This window comes from Varanus komodoensis, unplaced genomic scaffold (genome assembly GCF_004798865.1).
Source record: "Varanus komodoensis strain SLA01 unplaced genomic scaffold, ASM479886v1 scaffold10, whole genome shotgun sequence".
Lineage (NCBI taxonomy): Eukaryota > Metazoa > Chordata > Lepidosauria > Squamata > Varanidae > Varanus > Varanus komodoensis.
This window is the reverse complement of record NW_025335269.1, coordinates 1,072,721-1,096,315: the sequence shown is the minus strand read 5'-3', so window position 1 is coordinate 1,096,315 and position 23,595 is coordinate 1,072,721. Positions and strand designations below refer to the sequence as shown.

General features: G+C 46.8%; 1 protein-coding gene across 9 annotated transcripts in view; it reads right to left on the bottom strand.

The window, feature by feature from the left end:
* The window catches only part of PTPN3 (protein tyrosine phosphatase non-receptor type 3), a 136,231-nt gene that overhangs the window by 76,761 nt on the left and 35,875 nt on the right, over positions 1-23,595 (bottom strand). For 6 of the 9 annotated variants that reach the window (XM_044452310.1, XM_044452302.1, XM_044452295.1 and 3 more), the window contains 5 exons: positions 23,403-23,523; positions 17,129-17,216; positions 14,543-14,631; positions 13,591-13,654; positions 7,702-7,874 (listed from right to left, as the gene is read on the bottom strand). In XM_044452310.1, coding sequence (XP_044308245.1) covers positions 7,702-7,874; positions 13,591-13,654; positions 14,543-14,631; positions 17,129-17,216; positions 23,403-23,523 — 535 coding nt within the window. The remainder of the gene's footprint in view (positions 1-7,701; positions 7,875-13,590; positions 13,655-14,542; positions 14,632-17,128; positions 17,217-23,402; positions 23,524-23,595) is intronic. The other 3 variants (XM_044452357.1, XM_044452348.1, XM_044452337.1) reach the window with 1 other exon arrangement.

Sequence of the window (23,595 nt, the reverse complement as noted above, 5' to 3'; positions counted from 1 at the left end):
AAGGTGAGGAGACCCTTGAGGGGTGACCCTCATGGCTGCCTGGATCACCGGCTCGGGTGGTGTCGGCACAGTAGGAGGCGCCGGTACCGATGCTACTGTCGAACCCGAGGTACGGTGTCAGGGTCGATCCGGATCCTTAGCCTTCAGGGTCAACTTAGAAGGCTTCTCCTTCCTGGCCTTTTTGGCAGGTTTTACAGCCTCGGCATGCTTGCGCTTCTCCCTTTTTTTCTTAGGAGAAGCTGGTGGGGCCCTCAAAGCAGAGGCACCTTCATCCGATGGACAGGAGGGCGGTACCACCGCAGCCGGGCAAGGCTTCGGAGCAGTGACCAATGGGTTGGACTGCATGAGAGCCCGATCCCACAGGAGTCTCTGGAGGCAGTTCTCCCGGTTTTTTCTGGCCTGTTTGGAGAAGGCCAGGCAGTGGGAGCACCTGTCAGTTCTATGACCCTCCCCCAAGCAGAGGAGGCATAGATTGTGCGGGTCGGACGGAGACATTTTCGACCCGCACTCTGCACACTTGCGGAAGGCTGCTCACTGCGCCATCGCAGAAAGAACGAGAAGAGAAAAGGAGACAGTGTAGAGGGTAAGAATATATTTTTGTTTCTTTTGTTTTTATTTAGAAGGAGAGATGGAACACTAGAACGATAGAAGAAGAAACTAGAAGTAACAAGAGTTTTACGGATATAAAACTGGGAATGAGAAGAAGACAATAGCTACGAGGAAATGGTCAAGCAAAAGACGAAAGCGGCACGAGGCACAGTGAACGGCGGTCGCAAAGACTGAACAAATGGCGGACGCTCCACTCTTTATAGGCCATTGGGGAGGGGAGCGGAGCTTCCCGCCAAAATCGGTTAGCTGTCAATCTTCTGGCCAAAGGCACTGCACAGGCGCAGAACCCATATGTGTGATGCACAGAGGCCACAGCGAAGAACAAGATCTTGAAAAACATTCCCCTGTCTAGGTCCTTCAACCTTTACTCTCTCTGGAGAAGACAGCAACAACAAAAAAGGGCACTGGACTTTTAACAGCCAGATTCAGCACTTGATGGAGTGGAACTTTCAGAAACACATTTCTAGCCTGGTTACAAAACAATCGACCAGTTTGTACACTTGGTAGCTGTCAACATGGTTTTAATAAGTAATGAAGGCTTGCAGCATGTGCCATGTTCATGCCACAAGAGAGAGGGTGGCCTGTTCCTCTGGCAAACAAGGGCACACCAGAACCCAAGCATACCCCATGGATTCTGGGTAGCTTCCTAACCAGGGTAGCAAGCCACCCTACCTCTGTTCATACAACATGATAAGCTGCAACAACTTGTGGCTTGAATATATACACTGTCAGTGATTCCAGGCCAGTACTCATCACTTGTCTACTAACTGCTAACTGGAGGGTTGCTCTCCATAGTCCTGAAACCAAACCCAAAGTCCTTGTCTGGTGTCCTGACTGCAGTCCTGAATCTGCTGTCCTTCCCCTGCTCCCATCAGCTGCCTCACTTCATGCCTCCTTGCCTGAGCCATTGCCTAAAGCAAACAACAGACTCCCTGATGGAACAGGACAATAACAGCATTCCCTTTCATTGTAAACATATGGTATCTTTTATTGATAAGCCCTCTGACTTTGCTTGTTAATTTATTATTAGTTCTATATTTTCAAATTAGTTATATCATACTGATATAATGTCAGCTGCTCTGGGTGCTTTTGTAAAAATATGGGGGAAACAGCAGCAGCCTATATCTAATCACAAATGCACATAGCACTAAGAGCACTTAAACATTTTCAAGAATGGAAAGTTGGACTTACTATGAAGTGTTCTTTTGATCCATAAGGACAGAGCAGATAGCAAAAAGTCAACCCTGTTTCTGAAGATGGCAAAAATCAAAATGACCCCCTACACATGGAGAGCTAGTGTCATGCTGAGGGCTGTGTACATGTTGACCACCTCCTGTTGAGGTTTAGAGATGTGGTTTTGGTCAAATGTGGAAAGCTGGGTAAGGAATTCCTGAAGAGGCTGACAGGGTGACACTTGCCCACTGAGAAAAGAATGAAAGGCCCATTTCTTTTGTTTACTGTCCTTTTCATTGCAAAGAAAGAATTTTCCCTTCTCCTTGGTTTCTGATTACACTGAAAGTTAATCTCCACAGAGCCTTCCCCCATTGATGTTGTTTAAAAGATTCTGTTTGCACTGCTGATCCATGTTGCAAAGCTACAGCCACAGCCCTCTGCAGGCTATCATCCTACTGTGGTGTACAATTTATATTAGAATCCAGCTTGATCAGTCTGCACTTGTACTTAGAAAGGTTGCTTACCTGTAACCAACATTCTTTGAATGATCATCTGTGCATTCACACATATGGGCTCTGTGTGTGCCATCGGATAGAGATTCCTTAGCTAAGCATTTTTGGTGGGAGCCCCTCCCACTTCTCCTGATGTCATATAAAGGTGGAGTTCCCACCATTTTCTCAAAGAACATTGGTTACAAGTAAGTGAACTTACTTTCTTCTTTGTGGTCTCTGTGCATCACACATATGGGCAATTAGTGAGTTTACTTTGGACTGGAGGTGAAGCAGTGTCGTTATTAAAGAACTGCTGACAAGATTACCAGTCCAAAGGAACAATCTTTCCTCGCCTGAGCATTGAGTCAGTAGTACTGGATAAATGTAGATGGATTGGATCATGTTGCTGCTTTGCATAGGTCCTCCACCAGGATGCCAGAATGTACTGCTGTTGAAGTTGCCATCACTCTGGTTGAGTCCACTTTTGGGTGTTGTGGAAGTTCCAGTCTGGGTAGTTGGCATGCTAGCTTGATGGTCTCCACTATCCAGTGGGCCAGTCTTTAAGATGTTATTGGGTTTCCTTTAGCGTGTTCCACATATAAAACAGATAGTCTTTCAGTTTTGCGGATTGGTTTGGTGTGTGAGCAGTAGAAGTCTAAGGCTCTGCAAACATCCAGTGCATGTAGCATTGTTTCTATTGGTCCGGCTGGTGCCAGGAAGAAAGCTGGTAGGATAATATCTTACTTTAAGTGGAAGGAGGATTCCACTTCAGGGAGAAAGGAGTGGTCTGGACAGAGTACTGACTTTTCCTTGTGGAAGGTTAGGAATAGAGGGTCAATCCATAGCGCACTTAGTCTGCTCACCTTGTGTGCTGATGTAATGGTCAAAAGGAAAACCACCTTCCAGGACACCAGGCAGATGTCTGCCATAGCCAATGGTTCAAACTGTGTCTTTGTTAGTGCCTGGAGCACCATTGAAAGACTTCATCCTGGCATGATTGCTTGGGATAGTGGTATTGTGCAATTCTTTCAAGAACCTTCTGGCAAGAAGGTGAGAAAGCCATATACCCTTCAATAGTCCCATGGAAGGAGGATATAGCGGCCAAGTACATTCTGATTCACAATGGCTTTCTGTCTCTAGTATGAAGGCTGTATAGAATCATAGAAACAGAGTGAGTCAGAAGGGGTCTCCCGGGCCAGCTAGTCTGACCCCCTGCTCCAGCCGGCTCCACTCATGACATGCCCACGATGTGCTAGGGATGAACCCGTGCTGTTTTGCAAACTGAATTTTTACCACTTCGCTTCATATGAGCACCTGGTAGTCCATTTAGGCACCGCATCGGGGATTTGTTATATTTTGGGCTGATTAGGTGTTTCTAAACCTACCTGACAATTCTCCAGGCCATCAGCCATAATGTCTCTACATGGGGTGGTGAACTTGTCCTCCCTCCTGAGATATTATGTCCATCTACAAAGGAAGTTTCCTGTAGTTCTGGTTGGACAAGAGATCACAAGGCGTTCACAAGGAGATCTGTGAACTAAGGTGGCTATGGCTACCGTGACATCACTAAGATACAGTCTGTGTGATCTCTCTCAATCTTGGCCACTACTTTTGTTACAAGCAGGGAAGGTAGAAACATGTAAAACAGTGTTCTGTTTCACCACTGCAGGAATGCATTGCTGAGAGATCCTCTGCCTGCCCCTGCCCTGGAGCTGTATCGGATGCACACTGTGTTAGCTGGTGTTGCCATCAGATCCACAAGATTTCCCCATGTTGTAAATAGCTTTTTCAGGATTATGGGGTGTAGTTCTCACTTGTGTGTTGGGTCTATTCTTCTGCTTAATTTGGTGGCTATCTCATTGAATGTGAGCTTAAGTGGACTCCGGGGGATGGTGGAGGACAGGAAGGCCTGGAGGAATGTTGTCCGTGGGGTTGCGATGGGTCGGACACGACTTTGCAACTAACAACAACAACAATCTCATTGAATACCCCTGCTAGATGGACCTGTACGGGAGCTACAATGTACTCTAAGCCCCAGTCCCAAATCTGTATAGTCAGATGTGTTAACAGGATGGAAGAAGTTCTACCCTGTTTGTTTAAATCAGGGGTCCTCAAACTTTTTCAACAGGGGGCCAATTGAAAGGTTCTGGAGGTGGGTGCGGGCCCCCAAGGCAGTGCCGGCAGGAGGGGGCTTGGGCTGGTGAGGGGTTGGGGTCAGGACATGTGTGGCGAGGCGGGGGAGCGTATGCAGCCAGGCAGCAGATTGCTTGCACAGAGATTGTTTTCAAAATGCCCCATCACTGCTTGTATTTCTTTTGCCATGGAGTCTAATTGGTGTCCCTCTCTGTCTGCAGGCACTGAGTGTTCACAGTGAGAGCATCCTAGACCTGACTCCACAATCACTGTGTTTGGACAAGGGAGATGTACGAGGAAAGGGATGTCCCCCTCCTGGACTTGGTATAGACTCCCTAAGTGTTTGGACATGGGCCATCGTTGAGCCAGTGTCTTCCAAGACTCCTTCACTACATTGAGAATGATTGGCACGAATGGGACGGCCACTGGGGGAGAGTCTTCTGTCTGGATGACATCGTAAATTAGGTCAATTGGTGATTTGATTAGCTGTTGGGTCTCCAGTCGAAGAGATGTTGTTATCATAGGATCTGCTTGGAGAATCTACCCAAGTCTTTGGAAGGGGATCCTGAACCTTGGGTGGTCACAATGTCCTCCGGTGATGTGGAAGTTGGTTCATCATACTGTACCTCATCCAAATCAGAGGTGTAATCCACCAGGACAGAAGATGTGAAGGAGTGATTGGATGGTGAAGGGAACACTCATGATCATGGAGCTGGATGTGCTGGTAGTTGTTGGACATTGGAGGCTATTGGCCCTGGACATGGTGGTGCTGGGGCAAATAAGGACACAGGCCATGGATCTCTTTGGAAGAACAGGTTCCAGTACTGGTATTGGAAATCCGTTGGTCTTTGTTCCCAGGAGCTCTGTTCAAATGGAGCCATTGATGGCATCCAGTGGCTCTCTTTCTCCCAAGTGGGCATGGGAGTCACACCAGAACAACATCTTGAGCCCTTGAAGACAGCCAGGGAGAACTATTCTAAGATCGCCCCAGGATGTTGCACCGGTTAGGGAGAACGTAGCAGAACTGATGGGGGCAAATCCCTTATCTCACCCTCAGGAAAAAGTGGTGTATTCCGGACGGTGTGTCAAACTGAACAGCAAAACATGCTCCGGTTGGAGTATCAAACCTCATGACGATGCAGTTGGTGGACATGGTGGGGCTGGTGATGCAGCCAGCGTCAATCCCACTACAGGCACCCTGGAGCAGACTTGTGATTCATCTGGTGTGGGGCAATGGCGACAATGTTTAAGCTGCCATTTCCATTGGTTGCCTTTTTGGGTCATGTTTAGGCCTCTTTTTAATCTGTTTTTCAGTGGCCTTTGATGCTCATCTGGTGGAGCCCCAGCAGTTATTAATAGTGGGCGAGCAGCCTGGGAAGTGGACAGAGAGGACACAACAGTGTCCATCATCTGCAGGGTTCTGCTCCACATTTCATGAACACTATGCTCCGTTCTCCCTTGCTTGCTTCATCATAGCCTGGCAGTGAGGACAAGAGCCTACCCTATGATCTTCATCCAAGCATAGAAGACAGAGTGAACATCCGTCCATCAAAGGCACTACCACAACAAATGCATTTTCTGAATACTACCATGAATGGTGAGTGAAATAGAGGGAAGGCAGGGGTAAGGGGTATATAGAATGACCGTCAAACAGGGTAACGACAGCAAAGTTCTGAAATAAAGCATGATATACTGTTTTTTTTTAAGATACGATAGGATTTAGAATAGGAATAGAAATATTCCTGAAATCAGAAGGTAAAGATATTGAAATAGAGATGAGGGGGAAAAGTGGTTCTATGTCATGAGGAGAGCTCAGGAGTGAATGAATTTGAAGCACCCAAGGCAGCAGTTTAAAAACAAACCAGAGAAAATGGTGGGAGCCCCAGCTTTATATAGCACTGGAGGGAAGGGTGCAGGGCTCCCACAAAAAAAAGCCTAGCTAGGAAATCTCTATCTATCCAACAGCAGGCCCTGCACAGGCCAAGAGCCCATGTGTGTGATGCACACAGACCAAGAAGAATGTCTGAGAGAATGGCTTGAGTCCATAACAGAGAAGCCCAGGCAATGATGGAGTTAGCTGTAGTAATTTCTGTGGAGGCCAAAAGCACAGTGTGCAGGTTGTATAATTTGTGTGTAATTTTTTTCAATCCCTAGATTCCATTCACAGCAGAGAACTGCTAAAAAACTGAGAGTAAAGGCACCAATGAGTCAGAGGGTTTACTACATGAGAACATGTTTGGGGGAGCACTGAGGCTTTTTCCCCCAATATAGGAACTTGTTTTGCCTGTTAAATTGAGTCAAACTTCCAGGTCTTGATATAAACAGCATGCAGTGTGATATTGCAGGGAAAGGGTGGTACGTTATTCTAATAATTTTTCTTCCTCCCTCTCAGACTTATATTAAGATTCTTCTCCTACACACACCTGATCTCAGAGGCTTTTCTTTAGAATCCTAGTAGTGCTGGAATTATCCACTGAGAGTTGAGTTGGAATCAGGAACAACAGTCCTTGCTTATCCATTCTCCTATCAGCTGCTTGAAGATTGGAGCTGTGACCCATGTCTGTAGGTCTGCTTGGGTGGAGGGGGGTTTCTAACTTTGAAGGAATTATTTCTACCCTTGCTGGAATTGCAATAACAGTAGTGATTCAACCAGCTCTTGGTATACCAGGAGCATGAGCAAGAAGAGAAAGAGAAATAAAACAGGAGGGCAATGAGTTACAACTTGAATCTCATGAAACTCTTCTCCTCTTGCAAGAGTGCTTCAGCAGTCACCAGTCTGCTCATTATGTCCAAAAGTTCACTGTAGTGAGGTTGCCTTGCCCCTTGCCTAAGAACTGACTCACTATTTCCTGTGAGGCTGACATAATGAGGGATCAGCACCACCTGATGATCTTATGATGGTGAAACATGTCCCCATAATAATGACTGCAGGTGGTGCTGAGTGAACAGGCACATTTCCCCATATGTAAACTACCTTCCCTTCACTAAGGAACATTGAGAAGCCAAGCTGCCTACCAATTCCATCACCTGGAACACATAATTCTTTATGTTTGCAACCTCAAGCGAATTGACTACATATAGAAGTAAATGAATCATCATCTGTTTCTGAGCAGAAAGAACCCAAATTTTGTGATTTCTAATTCAATTCTGAATTACAAAGCAGGAAAAGTACATGAAGAGGCAGAACATCCCTGCATCATACAATCTTAAATTATTTGGAAACTTGGCTATTTAAGATACACAAAATGATTTTCATGGTTTATTCAAAGTATTCTATTTAGGAACGCATACTCACTTGGTTGGGGTTCTAGAACCTATGGTCCAATAATGGGAGAGCAATTTCTTTTCATGAGGTAGCATCTTCTTTGCCTGGAAAAATGTGTGAAGCTCTACACAAGATTTCCACAGATTTTTGCATGCTCGGTAGTTTAACATATTGAAGGCTACTGTGTGTTCCCTGGATTCATTCTGTAACAATAAAAATATGCTCTAAATTATTCTAATAAACTACATACTAAACAACAAATTGTTTGCCTGCCAATTTTTCATGCTGGCAATCTCTCTCTCTCTCTCTCTCTTCTCTGTATGGCAGGTACACAGTTTGCACTAACCCCCAAGTGTGCCCTGCTCCTTCTACCACTGCTGCCAAAGTTGCTGCCACATCTATATTTCACCTTTCCTCTAAGATCCATATAACATCCTCTGGAAAGGGATTCTTTACTCCCTGGACAAGAGATGCCCATACAGATTGTGCATTCATTCATTCATTCATTCATTAAAAGATTTTCTAACCTGTCCACCACTAGTGTCTCGGGACGGCTTACAATGAAAACATGCATGCATGTGTACATGTGTGTGCATGCCCTTGTCACTATGCACCCCTCATGTAAAGTTAGGAAAGCATTAAGGTGCATTACTTACATTTTCTAGAGTGATATGCAAAATGCCATTTCAACTACCATACTCTTTGGATCCTTTTTATTAGAATACGGAACAGTTAATGTGAATAACTAGAAATATTGCTCCCTCCCCCCCCCGAACATCTGCCGCGCTCCGTGACTCGGACCATCTGCCGCGCCGCCACCGCCGGACTGGGGCGCACCGCTGAGCCGGGGGCCAGCTGACGCCGCTCCCGCAGCCATCGCTGGGCCACCCCGGGCACGGAGGATGCCAGGGCCCGCCAGGCCTGCCGCCGACGGCGCGGAGGAGGGCGCCGCCATCTTGCCGCCGGACGGGTTTCTGCGCCCCTCCCTGCTCCCCCCCCACCGGCGCAGGTGAGAGCAACACCAGATTGGGGCAGGGCGCGCGGGCGGGCGGGCGCTGGCCAAAGGGCAGTGCTGCCGTTTGTGGCCGTTCGTGGCCGTGCGGGGCTGGGCTGGCGGGGGACTAGGTTGGTGGGGGGAAGTTTAATTTTGTACTGGGGGGGGGGAATGGGGAGTTTTTGATTGTTTTTAAGGTTTTATTGTATTTTAATTTGTTTTTATGGAGTCGTCCCTGGCCATGTTGACATTTGTGTTTCCTGGGGAGCGCGTGGGCGCCGCCATTGGAGTGGTTATGGGCAATGGACGCTACAGTGGTGGGGGCTTAACGTGTCCGCGTAGAAGAAGGAGGGACAGATGGCTGACACCTGTCCCTCCTTCTGGTTTTGCCCCCAGCCAGAGGGTTCCAGGTAGTCTTGTCAACCGTCCCTCGGGCCTGACGGTGCTGCTGCTCAATGCCAGGTCAGTCCACAATAAATCTTCCCTCATCCATGACTTGACTGTGGATGAGGGGCCCGGCCTGGCTTGCGTAATGGAAACCTGGGCGGGAGAGGGGGCGGATGTTGCTCTCTCTCAAATATGCCCGCCCGGGTATCTGGTTCAGCACCGTTCATGCCTGGAGGGGAGGGGAGGGGGGTCGCTTTGGTTTACCGAGCTTCCATCTCCCTCGCGACTTCCGGTCTCTTCGAGGCCTGGGCTGGAGTGCCTCTACTTGGCGTTGGGCAATCGAGACAGATTGGGGATTCTGTTGGTGTACCGTGCACCCTTCTGCCCAACAGTCTCCCTGCCTGAGCTGACGGAGATCGTCTCGGACCTGGTGTTGAGGACCCCCAGGATGTTGGTCCTGGGGGACTTCAATCTCCATGCCGAGACTGGTCTGACCGGGGCGGCTCAGGACTTCATGGCCTCCATGACGGCCATGGGGCTGTCTCAACATGTCACAGGCCCAACCCATGAACATGGACACACTCTGGACCTGGTTTTCTCGACGGGCCAGGAAGAGGGTGGTCTGAGGGTGAGGAATTTATGTCTGACACCCCTGTCATGGTCAGATCACTTCCTCGTGAGGTTTGTGCTTGAGAGTGGCCTCTCCCTCTGTAAGGGTGCGGACCCGATTGTGTGGGTCCGCCCTCGGAGCCGGATGGATCAGGATGGATTCCTGAAGGCCCTGGGGGAGTTTCTGGCTGACAAGACTGGTGCTCCTGTTGAGGCTCTGGTCGAACTGTGGAACAGGGAGATGACCAGGGCTGTTGACACGATTGCTCCTAAGCGTCCTCTCCCGCCGGGCAGAGCCCACTCTTCCCCTTGGTATACACCTGAATTGCAGGCGATGAAGCAGGCTGAGAGACGGCTAGAGCATGGGTGAAGGAAATCACGGGATGAATCTGACCGAACACACTTGAGAGCCCATTATCGGGCCTATGCTGTGGCGGTGAGGGAGGCGAAAAAGAAATTCTTTTCCATTTCCATTGCCTCCTCAAAATGCCGTCCGGTGGAGCTTTTTTGAGTGGTGCAAGGCCTGGTTCGTCCAGGTCCTAAGAAAGATCTGGTTCCACCCACGAAGGCCCGCTGTGACAATTTTGCCAAGCATTTCAGGGAGAAAATCGCTCAGATTCGTCACGAGCTAGACTCTACTAGTGAGTCAGAGGTTTCTGGGGAGATACCAATGCTGCCGTCTGGTCCAAAATTAATGGATGAATTTCAGTTATTGCGGCCTGACGATGTGGACAAGGTGCTTGGACGAGTACATCCCACCACTAGCCTATTGGACCTTTGCCCGTCTTGGTTAATACATAATTCCAGGCACGGGATTGGGATCTGGATCTTGGAAGTGGTTAATGCTTCTCTGAGGGAGGGTCGGGTACCTGCCCCTTTAAAGGAGGCGGTAGTCCGACCGGTCCTGAAGAAGGCATCAATGGATCCAGAGATGGCCTCTAATTATAGACCAGTGGCCAACAACCCATTTCTGGGCAAGGTGTTGGAGCGGGTGGTGGCGGGACAACTCCAAGCTCTCTTGGATGAAACTGATTATCTGGACCCATTTCAGTCTGGCTTCAGACCCAGGTACGGTACTGAATCTGCCTTGGTCGCCCTGTACGACGACCTGTGCAGGGAGAAGGACAGGGGGAGTGTGTCCCTGTTGGTTCTTCTGGACCTCTCAGCGGCTTTCGATACCATTGACCATGGTATCCTTCTGGATAGGCTAGTGGGATTGGGGGTTGGAGGCACTGCTTTGCAGTGGTTCCGCTCCTATCTCAATGACCGATTCCAGAAGGTGGTGCTGGGGGACTACGGCTCTGCGCCATGGCAGCTATGCCATGGAGTACCACAGGGGTCCATTTTGTCCCCTTTGCTGTTTACCATCTACATGAAACCGCTGGGAGAGGTCATCAGGAGGTGTGGGCTGCGGAATCATCAGTACGCTGATGATACCCAACTCTGCCTCTCGTTTTCCACCAATCCGGGTGAGGCAGTGGCTGTGCTGAACCGGTACCTGGCCGAGGTAACAGGCTGGATGAGGGCCAATAAACTGAAGCTCAATCCAGACAAGACGTTGGTCCTGTTGGTTGGTGGATCGGGCTTCAGTGAGGGTGAATTGAACCTAGTCCTGAATGGGGTTGCACTCCCTCTTAGGGACAAGGTCTGCAGCTTGGGAGTGCTCCTCGACCCAGAGGTTTCACTGGAAGCTCAGGTGACAGTAGTGGCGAGGAGCGCTTTCCTTCAGCTTCGGCTTATCCATCAGCTGCGCCCCTACCTGGAGTACGACTGCCTGGCGACAGTGACACACGCGTTGGTGACTTCCCGCCTTGATTTCTGTAATGCACTTTATGTGGGGCTTCCCTTGAAGACGGTCCGGATACTTCAATTGGTTCAAAACAGAGCTGCCAGGCTGCTGACGGGGACTGGGTGTTATGTTCACATGACTCCAGTCCTCCGTCAGCTTCACTGGCTTCCCATTGAAGTCCGGGCCCAATTCAAGGTGTTGGTAATGACCTATAAAGCCCTAAACAGCTTGGGTCCTGGTTACCTGAAGGAGCACTTACGTCCATATATGCCCGCCTGCCCCCTGAGATCTGTGGGAGAGGCCCTTCTCCGGGAACCCTCCGTGAAGGATATTAGGAGGGTAAGTACTCGGAGGAGGGCTTTCTCTGCGGTGGTGCCCAATCTATGGAATACGCTCCCCAGAGAGGTCCGCCTGGCACCATCGTTTTTCGGCACCAGGCGAAGACCTTTTTATTCAAGCAACATTTTAACTGTTAATACTATTTATTTTTTATTCTTCGGCCAGGGCGACTTATTTTATATTGTTAACTTTATTTTAATTGATAGATTTGTGAGCCGCCCTGAGGCTTCGGTGAATGGGGCAGCATAGAAATTTGCTAAATAAATAAAATAAATAAATAAAATATGTATAAAATGACACTTTTGAAACCAGGTAAAATGTTTCCTGACAGTAGTAATTCAAAACCATTGCCCTTTCAAAATATATTTCTTGCTTGAGCTTTACAAAATATCCATAATGAGCAAAAACGCTTGTTTCTGGAATAGAGCAAGTTGGTAAAGCTCCACTGATGCTACCTATTGCAGAAATGAACATTTTCACTCGTTTCAGGATTAGCCCCCAGAAGCACTAAATCTCCATTTTGCAAGCAGTGGCATCTGCATAAAATAACCATGGCTGGCTACTAACTTGAATACACAGGCAATTTTGGAATTTTTATTTAGAGGCTGGAGGGGGAAATGTTGAGGCAGCAAAGGATTGTTAGGCTTCCAGGAAGAAGGCCAAAATATACTATAGCCCATACATTTTGATGAAAGCAATGAACAGGAGGCCACAAAAGTGAAAGTTTCAGGAAGATTATTTTCTAAATAGGAAGCCACATGTGTTTATTCTCAAATGTGTCTCAACTTACATCCAGCTTTTATTTTTCCCACTACGTGTGTGTGTGTGTGTGTGTGTGTGAGAGAGAGAGAGAGAGAGAGAGAGAGAGAGAGAGAGAGAGAGTTCTCCCAGCTCTCCAAACCTATTTGTTATCTCATCTTCACCCACTACCACCAATGGACTACTCAGATCTTTTTTCTCCAATCTGGGGTAGAAAAATTGTATCCAATCCTTCTACTGCCAAAATAGTTTTGTTATTCTTCTTGCAACCCCCCACAAAATTTCCCAATACTGCTCCAAAGGGTTGAGAGACTGGATGACTCTATACTCACAGGAGTCACACCTCAGGTAAAATAATGACAGGTAATCTAGGTAATAGCTAGTTCAACTTCCTGGTCCACTGCTTTTCTTAATCTAAAATTTAGCTCCTAGTTAAGCCTCAATGATCTCCGATCAAGCTCAAGAGCACACAATCTACTACAGAAAACAACTCATAAACTCTTTGTTGTTGCAGCTAGTATACAGCAAACACCCAACTTCATAGTATATTCCCTGCTTAGCTTCAGAAGTTAGATTAAATTAGATGTATTTAAAGAATGCCTCCACGGTAAAGGAGATGAGATTTATTTATTTGTTGTTAGATTTATATCCCACCCCATTAGCCAAAATAGGGGATCCATGATCAGATCTCATGTCCTCTTTTTCTTTGGCTAAAATGAGGTTGGGGGAATGGAGTGGGGAGAGAGACTTTGATCAGTCTCAGAGACCCAACATGCACATGCACCAACACAATTAGCTACAAGAAAGATAAAGCACAGATAGTTATAATATACTCTCCAGTATCAGGAAAACAAAATAAGGCAACAAGTTCATAACTTACCACAATAGAGAAACTAAGAGAAGGATCTCTGAACACCCTGAGCAGCTACACATAAACTTTATGCTCAAGTTTAAAGTATTTACCTTGTGGCAAAATTAAAATGCATTGCAAAAAAGAAGCTTCAAACTAGAAGTGGAGAGCTAGGGAGCAGAATCTACTCACATGTTTTTGCTGCTGCTGAATAAAGAATTTCTTTCGCTTGAAAGAAATTTTTATTATATTCACCCTGAAAAGAAACAAAGTCATACTTTAAATACAGATCGCAACTGGAACAAACATTAATAGACAATATGGGCACAGAATACACAATAGCCTCAATAGCTTGGGCCCCAGTAACTTTGGTTTCTGGAAAGAAAATTTCCTGCTACCTCTCCATCACCCTGCAAACACCTCTCTGGAAGTTTTAGGGGCTCTAGAACTATGTGGGATGTAGCATGGGATGGGCTGCAGGGGGAAGGAAGAATCACACTGTGCTGACAAAAAGGCCTTCACTACTACTCTAAGCCCTCAGATATACAAGTTGGGGATGGGAACTGCCTAAAAAGCAGTCGAAAGCCTAATGGGATGGTTCTAGCCTTTTACCTATCCTGTATCAGAGGGAAAGCAGTTAGGGTTGCAGCAACAGTAAAGAGTGTCCATTTTTTGCTAATCATAATGATTCCCATTAGCTGAAGATAAGCCAGAAAGACCTCCATGTTGTCACTAAGCATTTCTGTTCAAGCTAAAACAGAGGAAGCGTTCACAACACAAAGGCTTCTCTCTGGCTGCTCTGGTGATTTGCCCATTCCTTCCAGATTTAGGAAAAGGGGAGAAGTACAGAGAAACATGAACTGAAAATGTAAGTTTTTAAACTCAGAAATGTTGGAGCATCAGTAGGACTGAAACTTTATGTTTAGTAAGCAGGTATGGATCCGGTGGGTGGGGGTGGAGAGAGAACCATCTGTCCATCCCATTAGAAAGAGCAAAGAAAATTAACCTTGCCTATCAGCTTCTGGGTGCAGTGCCATTCCAAAAAGGAGGAAAGTTCTTTGGGAGATGTCAGGAGAATGAGAGAGAAATTATTTAAGTCCAGTCTTAAAATGTTATTCATACATAAAGGAGAAACTTTTTTTACCATGGATAGAAGCTTGTACAAATGAATTTTCGATATACTGCAATGCCTCCTGAAGTGATTCCAATCATTAGGTCAAGATTATGCAAATCCTAAAAATAAGTACACACCACAGGAAAAACTAGTAAACTGAGATAGAGACTAGAAAAACTAACAATCCTATTCAACTAATGGGTAAAACAAAGTGCAATTTTCCATTTCTTTATATGCAGAAATGAAGAATCACAATAACACCAAATAGATAGGAAGGAATTAATTATTTTCTGTATTTGGGAAACTCAAGCCAGAAGTGTAGGTGCTGAGGTATTAGGTAGTCCACAGAGTTCTTCGATGCCAAGCCACAACTGTGAACATATACTGCAGTTTATTTGACATTATGAGCATACGTTATGTTGCTAATGAAGGAAATCCCACTTAAAGAAATGATGGCAAAACAAAATGTTGTAAGGAATCATCCCTAACAGCTCTAAACTTTAGCCAGCCTGGAACAGAGCCCAGGGCAATGGGAGGATGTGGAGGGATTTCTTCTTTTTCTACCTTGAAAATTTTCCATATAGTACAGGGAGGAAAACATTTTGATTTTATTGCATGCAGCTCCCCAAACTTGATCTCTAATTTCAAGATTCTATAAAGTGTTAGGTGTTCAAGCACACCAATTCCCTCCCTTTTTGTTGCTCTTGATATTCTTTGCATGTCTCAGCTCGTAATCAGCATTAGCCTTGCGAAGAATCCTTCTTCAATGGGCCTCCTTCTCCTGGTATACCCATGGAGGTTCCTCTTGCATCTAATCCCTCTAACCACCTGCTTTCGCATCCATGGCGGCACTCTCTTTCACCTCCTCGCCTAACTAACTAGAGATATTGTCAAGGCTTACACCTCCAAAACCTCCCTTTGGAGTACCATCCACCCCTCCTCAACTCCCTTGCCTTCCAGTAACCTATCCCAGGAGACTTTCCCCAGTCTGGCCTTCAGTTGGCCCTCTTGAAGTCCCAGCTTCTAGTGCTTGACCTGCTGCACATCCCCATTCCCCTGATCTCAAAGCAAAGGATGGAGTGATCTCTCGCATCCATAGCTCCCCTAATCTGTACCTCATCTATCAGCTCCTCCCTGTTGGTCAAGACCAAGCCAAGGATTCCCCCCCCCCGCCCCCAATCACCTCTCGGACCCTCTGTGTGGAAAAACACTCCCTCTATAGCTTCTAGGAAGCGACGTGACCTGCCTGTCACTGCTGAGTGAGTCTCCCAACTAATATCCGGGAGATTGAAATGTCCCATAATTACTGTGTCCCTCCCCTGAGATATCCTTAGAATCTGATCTGTCAGGATCTGATCTGTCTGATCTGTCTTCTTTCTTGTTTTGGTATGAGTACTGCCATGATCCTGGTTCACAGCAAACCATGGGCTGTTTAACTCATTATTTGCTGGGATGCACACCACATTTAAGCCATTTCTTGTTCCTGCAAACAACTTCCAATTAGCCTGAGTAAAGTCTGTGCATGTGACATCAGAAACCAGACCCAAAGATAGTTGAGAACTTAACAAGAAGTGGTGGCATTTCTCCACTGATCATACTCTCATTTTCATGAAATGTACACATTTGTGCTCTAGATGGATATTTAAAACAAAACCTGAGATAAAGGCAGACAATGCTGTTTATTTGCATCCACTGCTTTTTATGGGGAGCTTGTGCTCTGTTACTCTGGTTATCAGTATTTGGTTTTGCCTCTATGCAGTATGAAAAGGGAATGTTTTTTAAACTCTGAGCTTACTTATACATATACATACAAACTGAGTAGCTTGCCAGTACTATACAATAAGCTTCTGCTTACTTTAATCATTGCCCCCCCCCATTCAATTGCATCCCAAACTGCAATCTATTTAGCTTCTTTCAAATAAGACAGTTACTTTTATTGGGCAAAATAAATATAACCGATTATAACAATGGGAACATTGCTAGATATAATATTCTTTTTTGGGCTCACAATCCAAAGAAATCCATAACTAGGTCTGTATTCCTAATGAAAATTTGTATGGGGTTTCTCAGAAGCTGCAGATCCCATAACAAGTCTTTTTGAAAACAAAGAGGCTCTCAAAAGCAGTTGGTGTTAAGGGAAGAACTGGAAGGGCCTCTTTTTTCTCATAGAAACAAGCAAGCAAGATTAAAATTCTGCGATGCATTCCCATTCCCTGGGGCACACCTAAGTTGGTATCATATTTTCAGCCAAGCAGTTATACTGTTTGTCTTGTTTGGATAAAATTCTGGATTCAATGAATTCTAGGAGAAGCAATATTTTGCAAACCAATGTAGTCACAAATTATGGACTTGCACTACATTCTATACTGAAGCAGCCGACTTTCACTCTGATGGGATTACTATTTGCTGTACCAACTATGTAAAAACTGCAAAAAAGACAGAAAACGGAAGAATATTTGAAAAACTGCATTTTGAGTTGCCAATATTGCAAATTACTCGTCTTGAAGTTGTAGTTTTAGATAAAGATTTACAAGTAATGAACTTATACCACCCAAAAACAGAACCAGCTTAAGAATCAAGTTGCTCTAACCACAGAAAATAACACTGTAAACATACTCTACCACTGTGTAATTCTACTCCATAGAATTCAAGTGTTCTTGCTATATTAATGTAGCAGGATTCAGCTTCTGATTGTTTGAGGCCACTAAGTGGAAGGAAACAAAATATGTTAAAGGCAATAAGTTACTATAGTGATATAAAAGTCATTTGTCCATAGATGCCATTATTCAAATATAGTCACTGAGTATATTCAAAGAAAAAAAACAAAAATACTTTTTCCAGATTTCAGTCATGACTTCAGACTTTTACCATCAAAGTTTCTCCACACATCCATTATACCAGCATGGCACACTGTGTTATCAATACAGGGCTAAGTAGTACTAAAGATATTTTGTGGAAAAAGGACGTTGTCTCCTTTCATGATCAAAATAGGCTTTTGTGATAGTACTGGACAGAACCATCAAGAAACAAGCCTACTTCAGGTTAGTCCCTCAAACTTTTTGGATCAGTGTTTAGCCACTAAGCATTTTTACATTAAGAGAACCCATTCACAAAACAATGTGAATTGCTTCTTAGCACTTCAGCAAGCTCTTAGCACTATTCTGAAACAAAAGTATTCATGATAAAGGCAGGCTGCTTACCTGTAACTATCATTCTTCAAGTGATCATCTGTGCATTCACACATAAGGGCTTTTGTGCCAGCACAGATCCTAAAATCAGGAAAAGTTTCTAAAGCTGAGTGTTCAACAGTAGTGGCCAGGTGCCCCTCCCATTCCTCTTCCCAGGAGGCTGTGGGACGGTTCCCACTCATTTCATCAGTTCCTATGAAGACTGCAAAGAGTCCGGGGACCCAGGAGTAAGAAAGTGTCCACAGGCAGAGGACAGCCTGTAGCTTATGAAGGACAACAGTAATCAGGGCCAGAGGGTAGGTTGTGTGGAAGCAAAGATGACCACTTGAAGAACAACAGTTACAGGTAAGTAAACTGCCTTTCTTCTTCATGCTCTCTGCATAGCTGTCGTGCCTAATGACTCGGGGGAGGTGTTAGTACACGAAAGAGGGCCAGAAGCCCCCAGAGAGGATCAGCCTTTAGAGCAGGGAGATTTATACTTGGTGCCCACGGCACAAACAGTCCCAACGCCACCTGACTCTGAAGTTTTTGAGACAGTTCCCGGAAATCAGGAAGGGGAGTCAGTTGTCATGGAAAGTGCCCAACTGAGGAGGAGACTTCGACGCTTAGACCAATTAGAACAGAGGAGAAAGAAGTTTGTCCAACCCCCATGGAGAGGGACGTATGAGGAGATTGAGGTCCCCGTGACAAATCTCAGAGAAGTCAGAAAGGAGGGGGCAACTGTGTTGCTTAGAGCTCTCTGCAGTAGCTCCTACACTATCTGTTGTAAACATAAATCTTGTAGTCGTTTGGAATAAAGGTCTTTAGTTTTTATTGCCTGCATCTGTGTGACTAATTGGGGACGTGAGTTACGACCTTATGACAATAGCACACATATGGGCAACTAGCTGGCTTACCTCACAGAGCACAGTGGGAGCTGTCATCACTGGAGGACAGAGCAGAGGATGGCACTGCCAAAGGTGCAGTCTGCTCTTGCTTGGACATCCAGCAATTGACAAAGGGTGAGGAGGTGGACCACATGGCAGCTCTGCAGATGTCCTAGAGTAGGATTCTAGTGAAGAGGGCTGTGGAAGATGTCTAGGGCTCAAGTGGAGTGGGCCCTGGGCTGCGAGTCAAACTGAAGAAAAGAAATCTCATAAGTGAGGGAGATGGTGCTGGCAACCCATTTGGATAATCTTTGGAAGGAGACAGGGTCCCCTTTTGTCTGCCCTTCGTAGCAAAAAGAGAACCTGGGTGAGCAGCAGAGGTACCTGGTTCTGGACTTGTAGAAGGTGAGCACTTTTCTGGCATCCAGTAGATGCAAGGTGGATTCTACTGGCGTGGATGGGTTGGCAAAGAAGGTGGGGAGCACGGTATCTTGGTTCAGGTGGAAGATAAAAGTAATATTGGGTCTAAAAGCTGAGTATGAGTGGAGAACAGCCTTGCTCCAGGGGAAGTTGAGGAAAGGTGGATCCACCCAGAGGGCACAGAGCTTGCTGGTGCAGTGGGCCAATGTTATGGCCATCAGGAAGGCTATCTTCCAGTAGGGGTGGTACAGGCTGGTTGTTGCAAGAGGCTCAAACAGTCTTTTAGTTAGTGCCTGTAGCACAACCAAGAGACTCCACAATGGGGTGTGGGGTCTGATGGAAGGGGAGATGTCATGAAGCCCTTTCAGGAATTTGCGCACCAGGAGGTGCATGAAGACAAAGATCCCATGGATGGGTGGGTGGAAGGAAGAAAAGGATCACTGCCAGGCTGAACCCATCCCTGAACTGGGTTTGCAGGAAAAGGAGGATTTGTTCTATTGAAGAGGTGAGGGGTTGAAGCCTTCACAGTGAGCAAATGTGATGAAGGTGTCCCACTTAGCTGCATAGGACTTCCACATGTACAGTTTGAAGGCTGCATTCAAGATGGCGGAGAGGGTCAGCCTTGTGCATCTCGTGGGGTGAACTTCCAAGTTGTGAGTTACAGAGTCCTGATGTCTGGCTGGAGGACTCAGCCCCTGTCTAGTGAAAGCAGGTCATGGAAGCATGAGAGGTAAGAGTGATTCCCTCTGGAGAGCCAGAGGAGGTGCAGGAACCATGGCTGCCACCAAACACAAGGGGCTGATGAGGATGCAGTCTGTTAGGTCCCTTTGGATCTTGGAGATTACCCCTGGTGATCAGTGGGAAAGGTTGGAGCAGGTAGAACAGGGTCCTGGTCCATTTGAGGAGGAAGGCATCTCCAAGGGAGTCAGTCCCTTGCTCTGCCCTGGAGCAGAACTGTGGGCAGATGGTGTTTCTGGGAATAGTGCACGTCCCACAGGACCATCTTGCTCAGCTCCCATTCATGGATGTCAACACGTGAGTGGCTGAGGGTGCCTGCCAGGGCATTGGCTTTAGCTGTCACGTGGATCATCATGAGGATGATGCATTTGCCAATGCACCAATCCCAGATGGTTGTGACATGATTAGTGAGTAGGGTAATGTGTGTGCCACCCTTTTTGATGTAATACATCACCATGGTGTTGTCAGCGGTGATCTGCACATGTTGGCCTAGGAGGGTATTCTGGAAGGAGATGAGAGCTTTGCATACTACCAGCATCTCCAGGTAGTTGATGACGTCTTGCCTATGTGTTGACGGCCTGTTGCAGTGCACTCCCCAGCCCAAGTTGGAGGTGTTTGTGGTGACAGTGATAGAGGGTTCCAGGGCGGGGGGGGGGGGGGGCAGGGAGCTGCCACCTGGCAAGAGGTTAAGCAAGGTGGCCCACCAGTGTAGCCTATCATGGATGGGGGCAGGGGGACCATGAGAAAGGTATTGTAGGGATTGTCTTCCAGAGGGTAGCTGCAGACAAACCACAACTGTAGCAGCCTCATGCACAGTGGACTACTGCCACTGTGGCTGCCATGAGTCCAAGGAGTCTGAATCTTGTGAGCTGTAGTGTGAGATGCTGCTTTGATGTTGGTTGCCAGGTCTCACAGCCCTGTAGCTCCGGACTCTGGCAGAAATGTTGTGGCTGAATCTAGGCAAGGCTCCATGCCTATAAAGACTATGGACTGGGAGGGCTGCAAAACAGATTATTCATAATTTAGGCATAGTCCCAGTTCCTGTAGCAGAGAGCAGGTGATATGAATGGTGTGATGCAACTCGGTTTCAGTTGGGACCACCAGGAGCCAGTCACTGAGGTAGGGGAAGACATGAATTATTCCCTGGAACCACAGGAACACACATACTACCATCATGCATTTTGTGAAGACCCTGGGCACTGTGAAGAGACCAAATGGAAGGACAAAGAATTGGAAGGTCTCCTCCCTGATCAGGAAGTGAATGGAATGTCTATAGTTCTGATGGATCATTATGTGGAAGTAGGCCTCCTCTAGATCAAGTGAGGCGAACCAGTCTCCCTGCTACAGTAGTCATAGGATGGCTGGCAGGGAGACTATTCTAGATTCTTTGGTTGTGATGAAGCAATTGACACCTGTGAGGTCCAGGATCGGTCTGAGGCATCCATCCCCCTTAGGTACAGTAAAATACTTGGAGTAGAAGCCCCTGGAGCAGGGGTCCTCAAACTTTTTGAATAGGGGACCAGTTGAAAGGCTGTGGTGACCATTGGGGGCTCGTGAAGTGAGGGTGCCTGGGGGCGCGAGCCGGTGAGGTGCTGTCGGGCAGGTGCGAGGAGGCATCAGGCACGCACAGCAGTGGCTCGCTTGCTTGGGCATCTCCCAGCGAGTCCAAAACCATCTCTGAGTGAGCGAGCGAGCCACCATGTCCCCGCCCACGTTGTGAGGCAGCAGCAAGTGGGTGCATACCGGAGGCAGGCGGCAGTTTGCTCGCTCAGAGACCATCTCCGAGCGCACGCGTACAGGAGGCAGGCGGTGGCAGTGGCTTGCTTGCTCGGAGACCATCTCTGAGCCTGCGCGTACAGGAGGAAGGCAGCGGTGGCAGCTTGCTCACTCAGAGACCACCTCTGAGCGAGCAAGCCACCACCTCCCCGCCCATGCAGCAAGCACGCACGTGGGCTGGGAACGGCTGCGCGGGCCAGATGGAAGGCCATGGCGGGCCGGATGCGTCCCGTGGGCTGTAGTTTGAGGACCCATGCCCTGGAGGGTTGTGGTGAACCCTCTTGATTTCCCCTTGGAGAGGACAGTGTTGACCTCTGACAGGAGCACAGGAGACAGGGCTGTGCATCTGATTGTACCAAAGGGTGGAAGAGTATCAAACTTGACCCTGTAGTCTTCTTCCACTATAGACAGGACCCAGGAGTCAGAGGTGATCACTTCCCAGGTGGGGAGGAATCAGGCAAGTTGCCCATCAAAGATGATGTGGGCAGGGGATGGGGGTTGCCTCTGGAGACAGACAGTGACATTGCTTGCCCACCTCCTGCTTCATGGTGGTTGCCTGGATCTGAGTGGCCCATCAAGCCTCTTCTGGTGGAAGGTTATCTATGACTGGAACAGGCAGTCATAGTACGGACACCAATGTTGGGATGAAGTGGGAACCCTGAACAACTTATGTTGCTCTGATCCCCTCTGCTGGATCCCCATCCTTTGGGTGGTGGACCTGGCCTTCTGGATGAAGTCCAGGAGGTCAGCAGTTTGGGCATGGAAGAGGCCCTTTCAGTTGAAGGGGTGGTCTTCAGTGTGGGCCTGTGTCTCCTGTGGGAGGCCAAATGAACTCAGCTCTGCACTCTGCACTCAAGTGAAAGTCCATATGTGTGATGCACAGAGACCATGAAGAAGAAATTGCTGATATAAAAAGCATTGTCTTATTTGTCTATCTGCATTACCAAAGGCGTGCAATAATTAGCAAATACATTTTTGAATAAGCATGCTTATTTATACATAAGTTACTGTAAAAATATGCTAATGACATGTTTAAAACTGCATGCAAAGCTGCCTTTTTTGGAAGTCCCCTACATTTTATCAAAAATTAATATAAACAATAATTTAAAACAATATGAAATGAGTAGTTGTTAAAATTAATCTGTAATAATTTGGACATTGCTCTACAAATATTAATGCATAAGTATTTCAGGTTAGGAGACTTGTAAACATTACAAAAGGCCTCAAATGTGGCATGTCTAAACTATCTCTCAGAATCCGCTGGGCACAAAAAATATTGAATGAGAGACTGTTAAGCTCTATAGCAGGGGTCCTCAAACTTTTTGATTAGGGACCAGTTGAAAGGCTGTGGTAAGGTGGAGGTGCCATTGGGTGCGCGTGAGGCGGTATCGTGTGCGCACGGTGGTGGCTCGCTCGCTCGGAGATCTTCCAGCGAGACCAAAAGCATCTCCAAGCGAGCAAGCCACCACATTCCTGCCTGCATAGCAAGCACATGCACGGGCAGCCAACAGCAGCGCAGGCCAGATGGATGGCCATGGGGGGCCAGATCCATCCCATGGGCCATAGTTTGAGGGCCCATGCTCTACAGCATTGTTGTTTAGCAACTTCATATTGGTTGGGTCCACTGGGAGCATCTGAAATCCCAGATTTATTGACTGGATTAGAACCATTAGTAGGTTGATCTGAACTCCACCTTCTCCGTAACTGCCGAAGAGATCATCCTTATAAATTCCGATATAAACAATTAAACAATTAAAGTGGAACTTGGAACTAAACATAACAATTACACTAGCTGAGTGGAACTTTGCATTAGCCACAATTAAGACTTTAACAATGAAAGAGAGACAAGATAAATAGGGATTGCTAACAACACCCACACATCCTTCTGGATGTTGCAATTACCTGTGCTGTTCATGTAATGATTCTACTTTGGTTAGAAAATCTGTATTTTGCTCTGGTGTAAAGCAAAGGTCTGAAAGATATCCTGGGAGATGGATGGAAGCATTGTAGTCTCCAAGCTGAGCTTTTTGGGGGGAAGAGGTATGAAAGAATACAGAGAAAAAATATTTGTTTTAACATAAATGCAAAGTGTTTA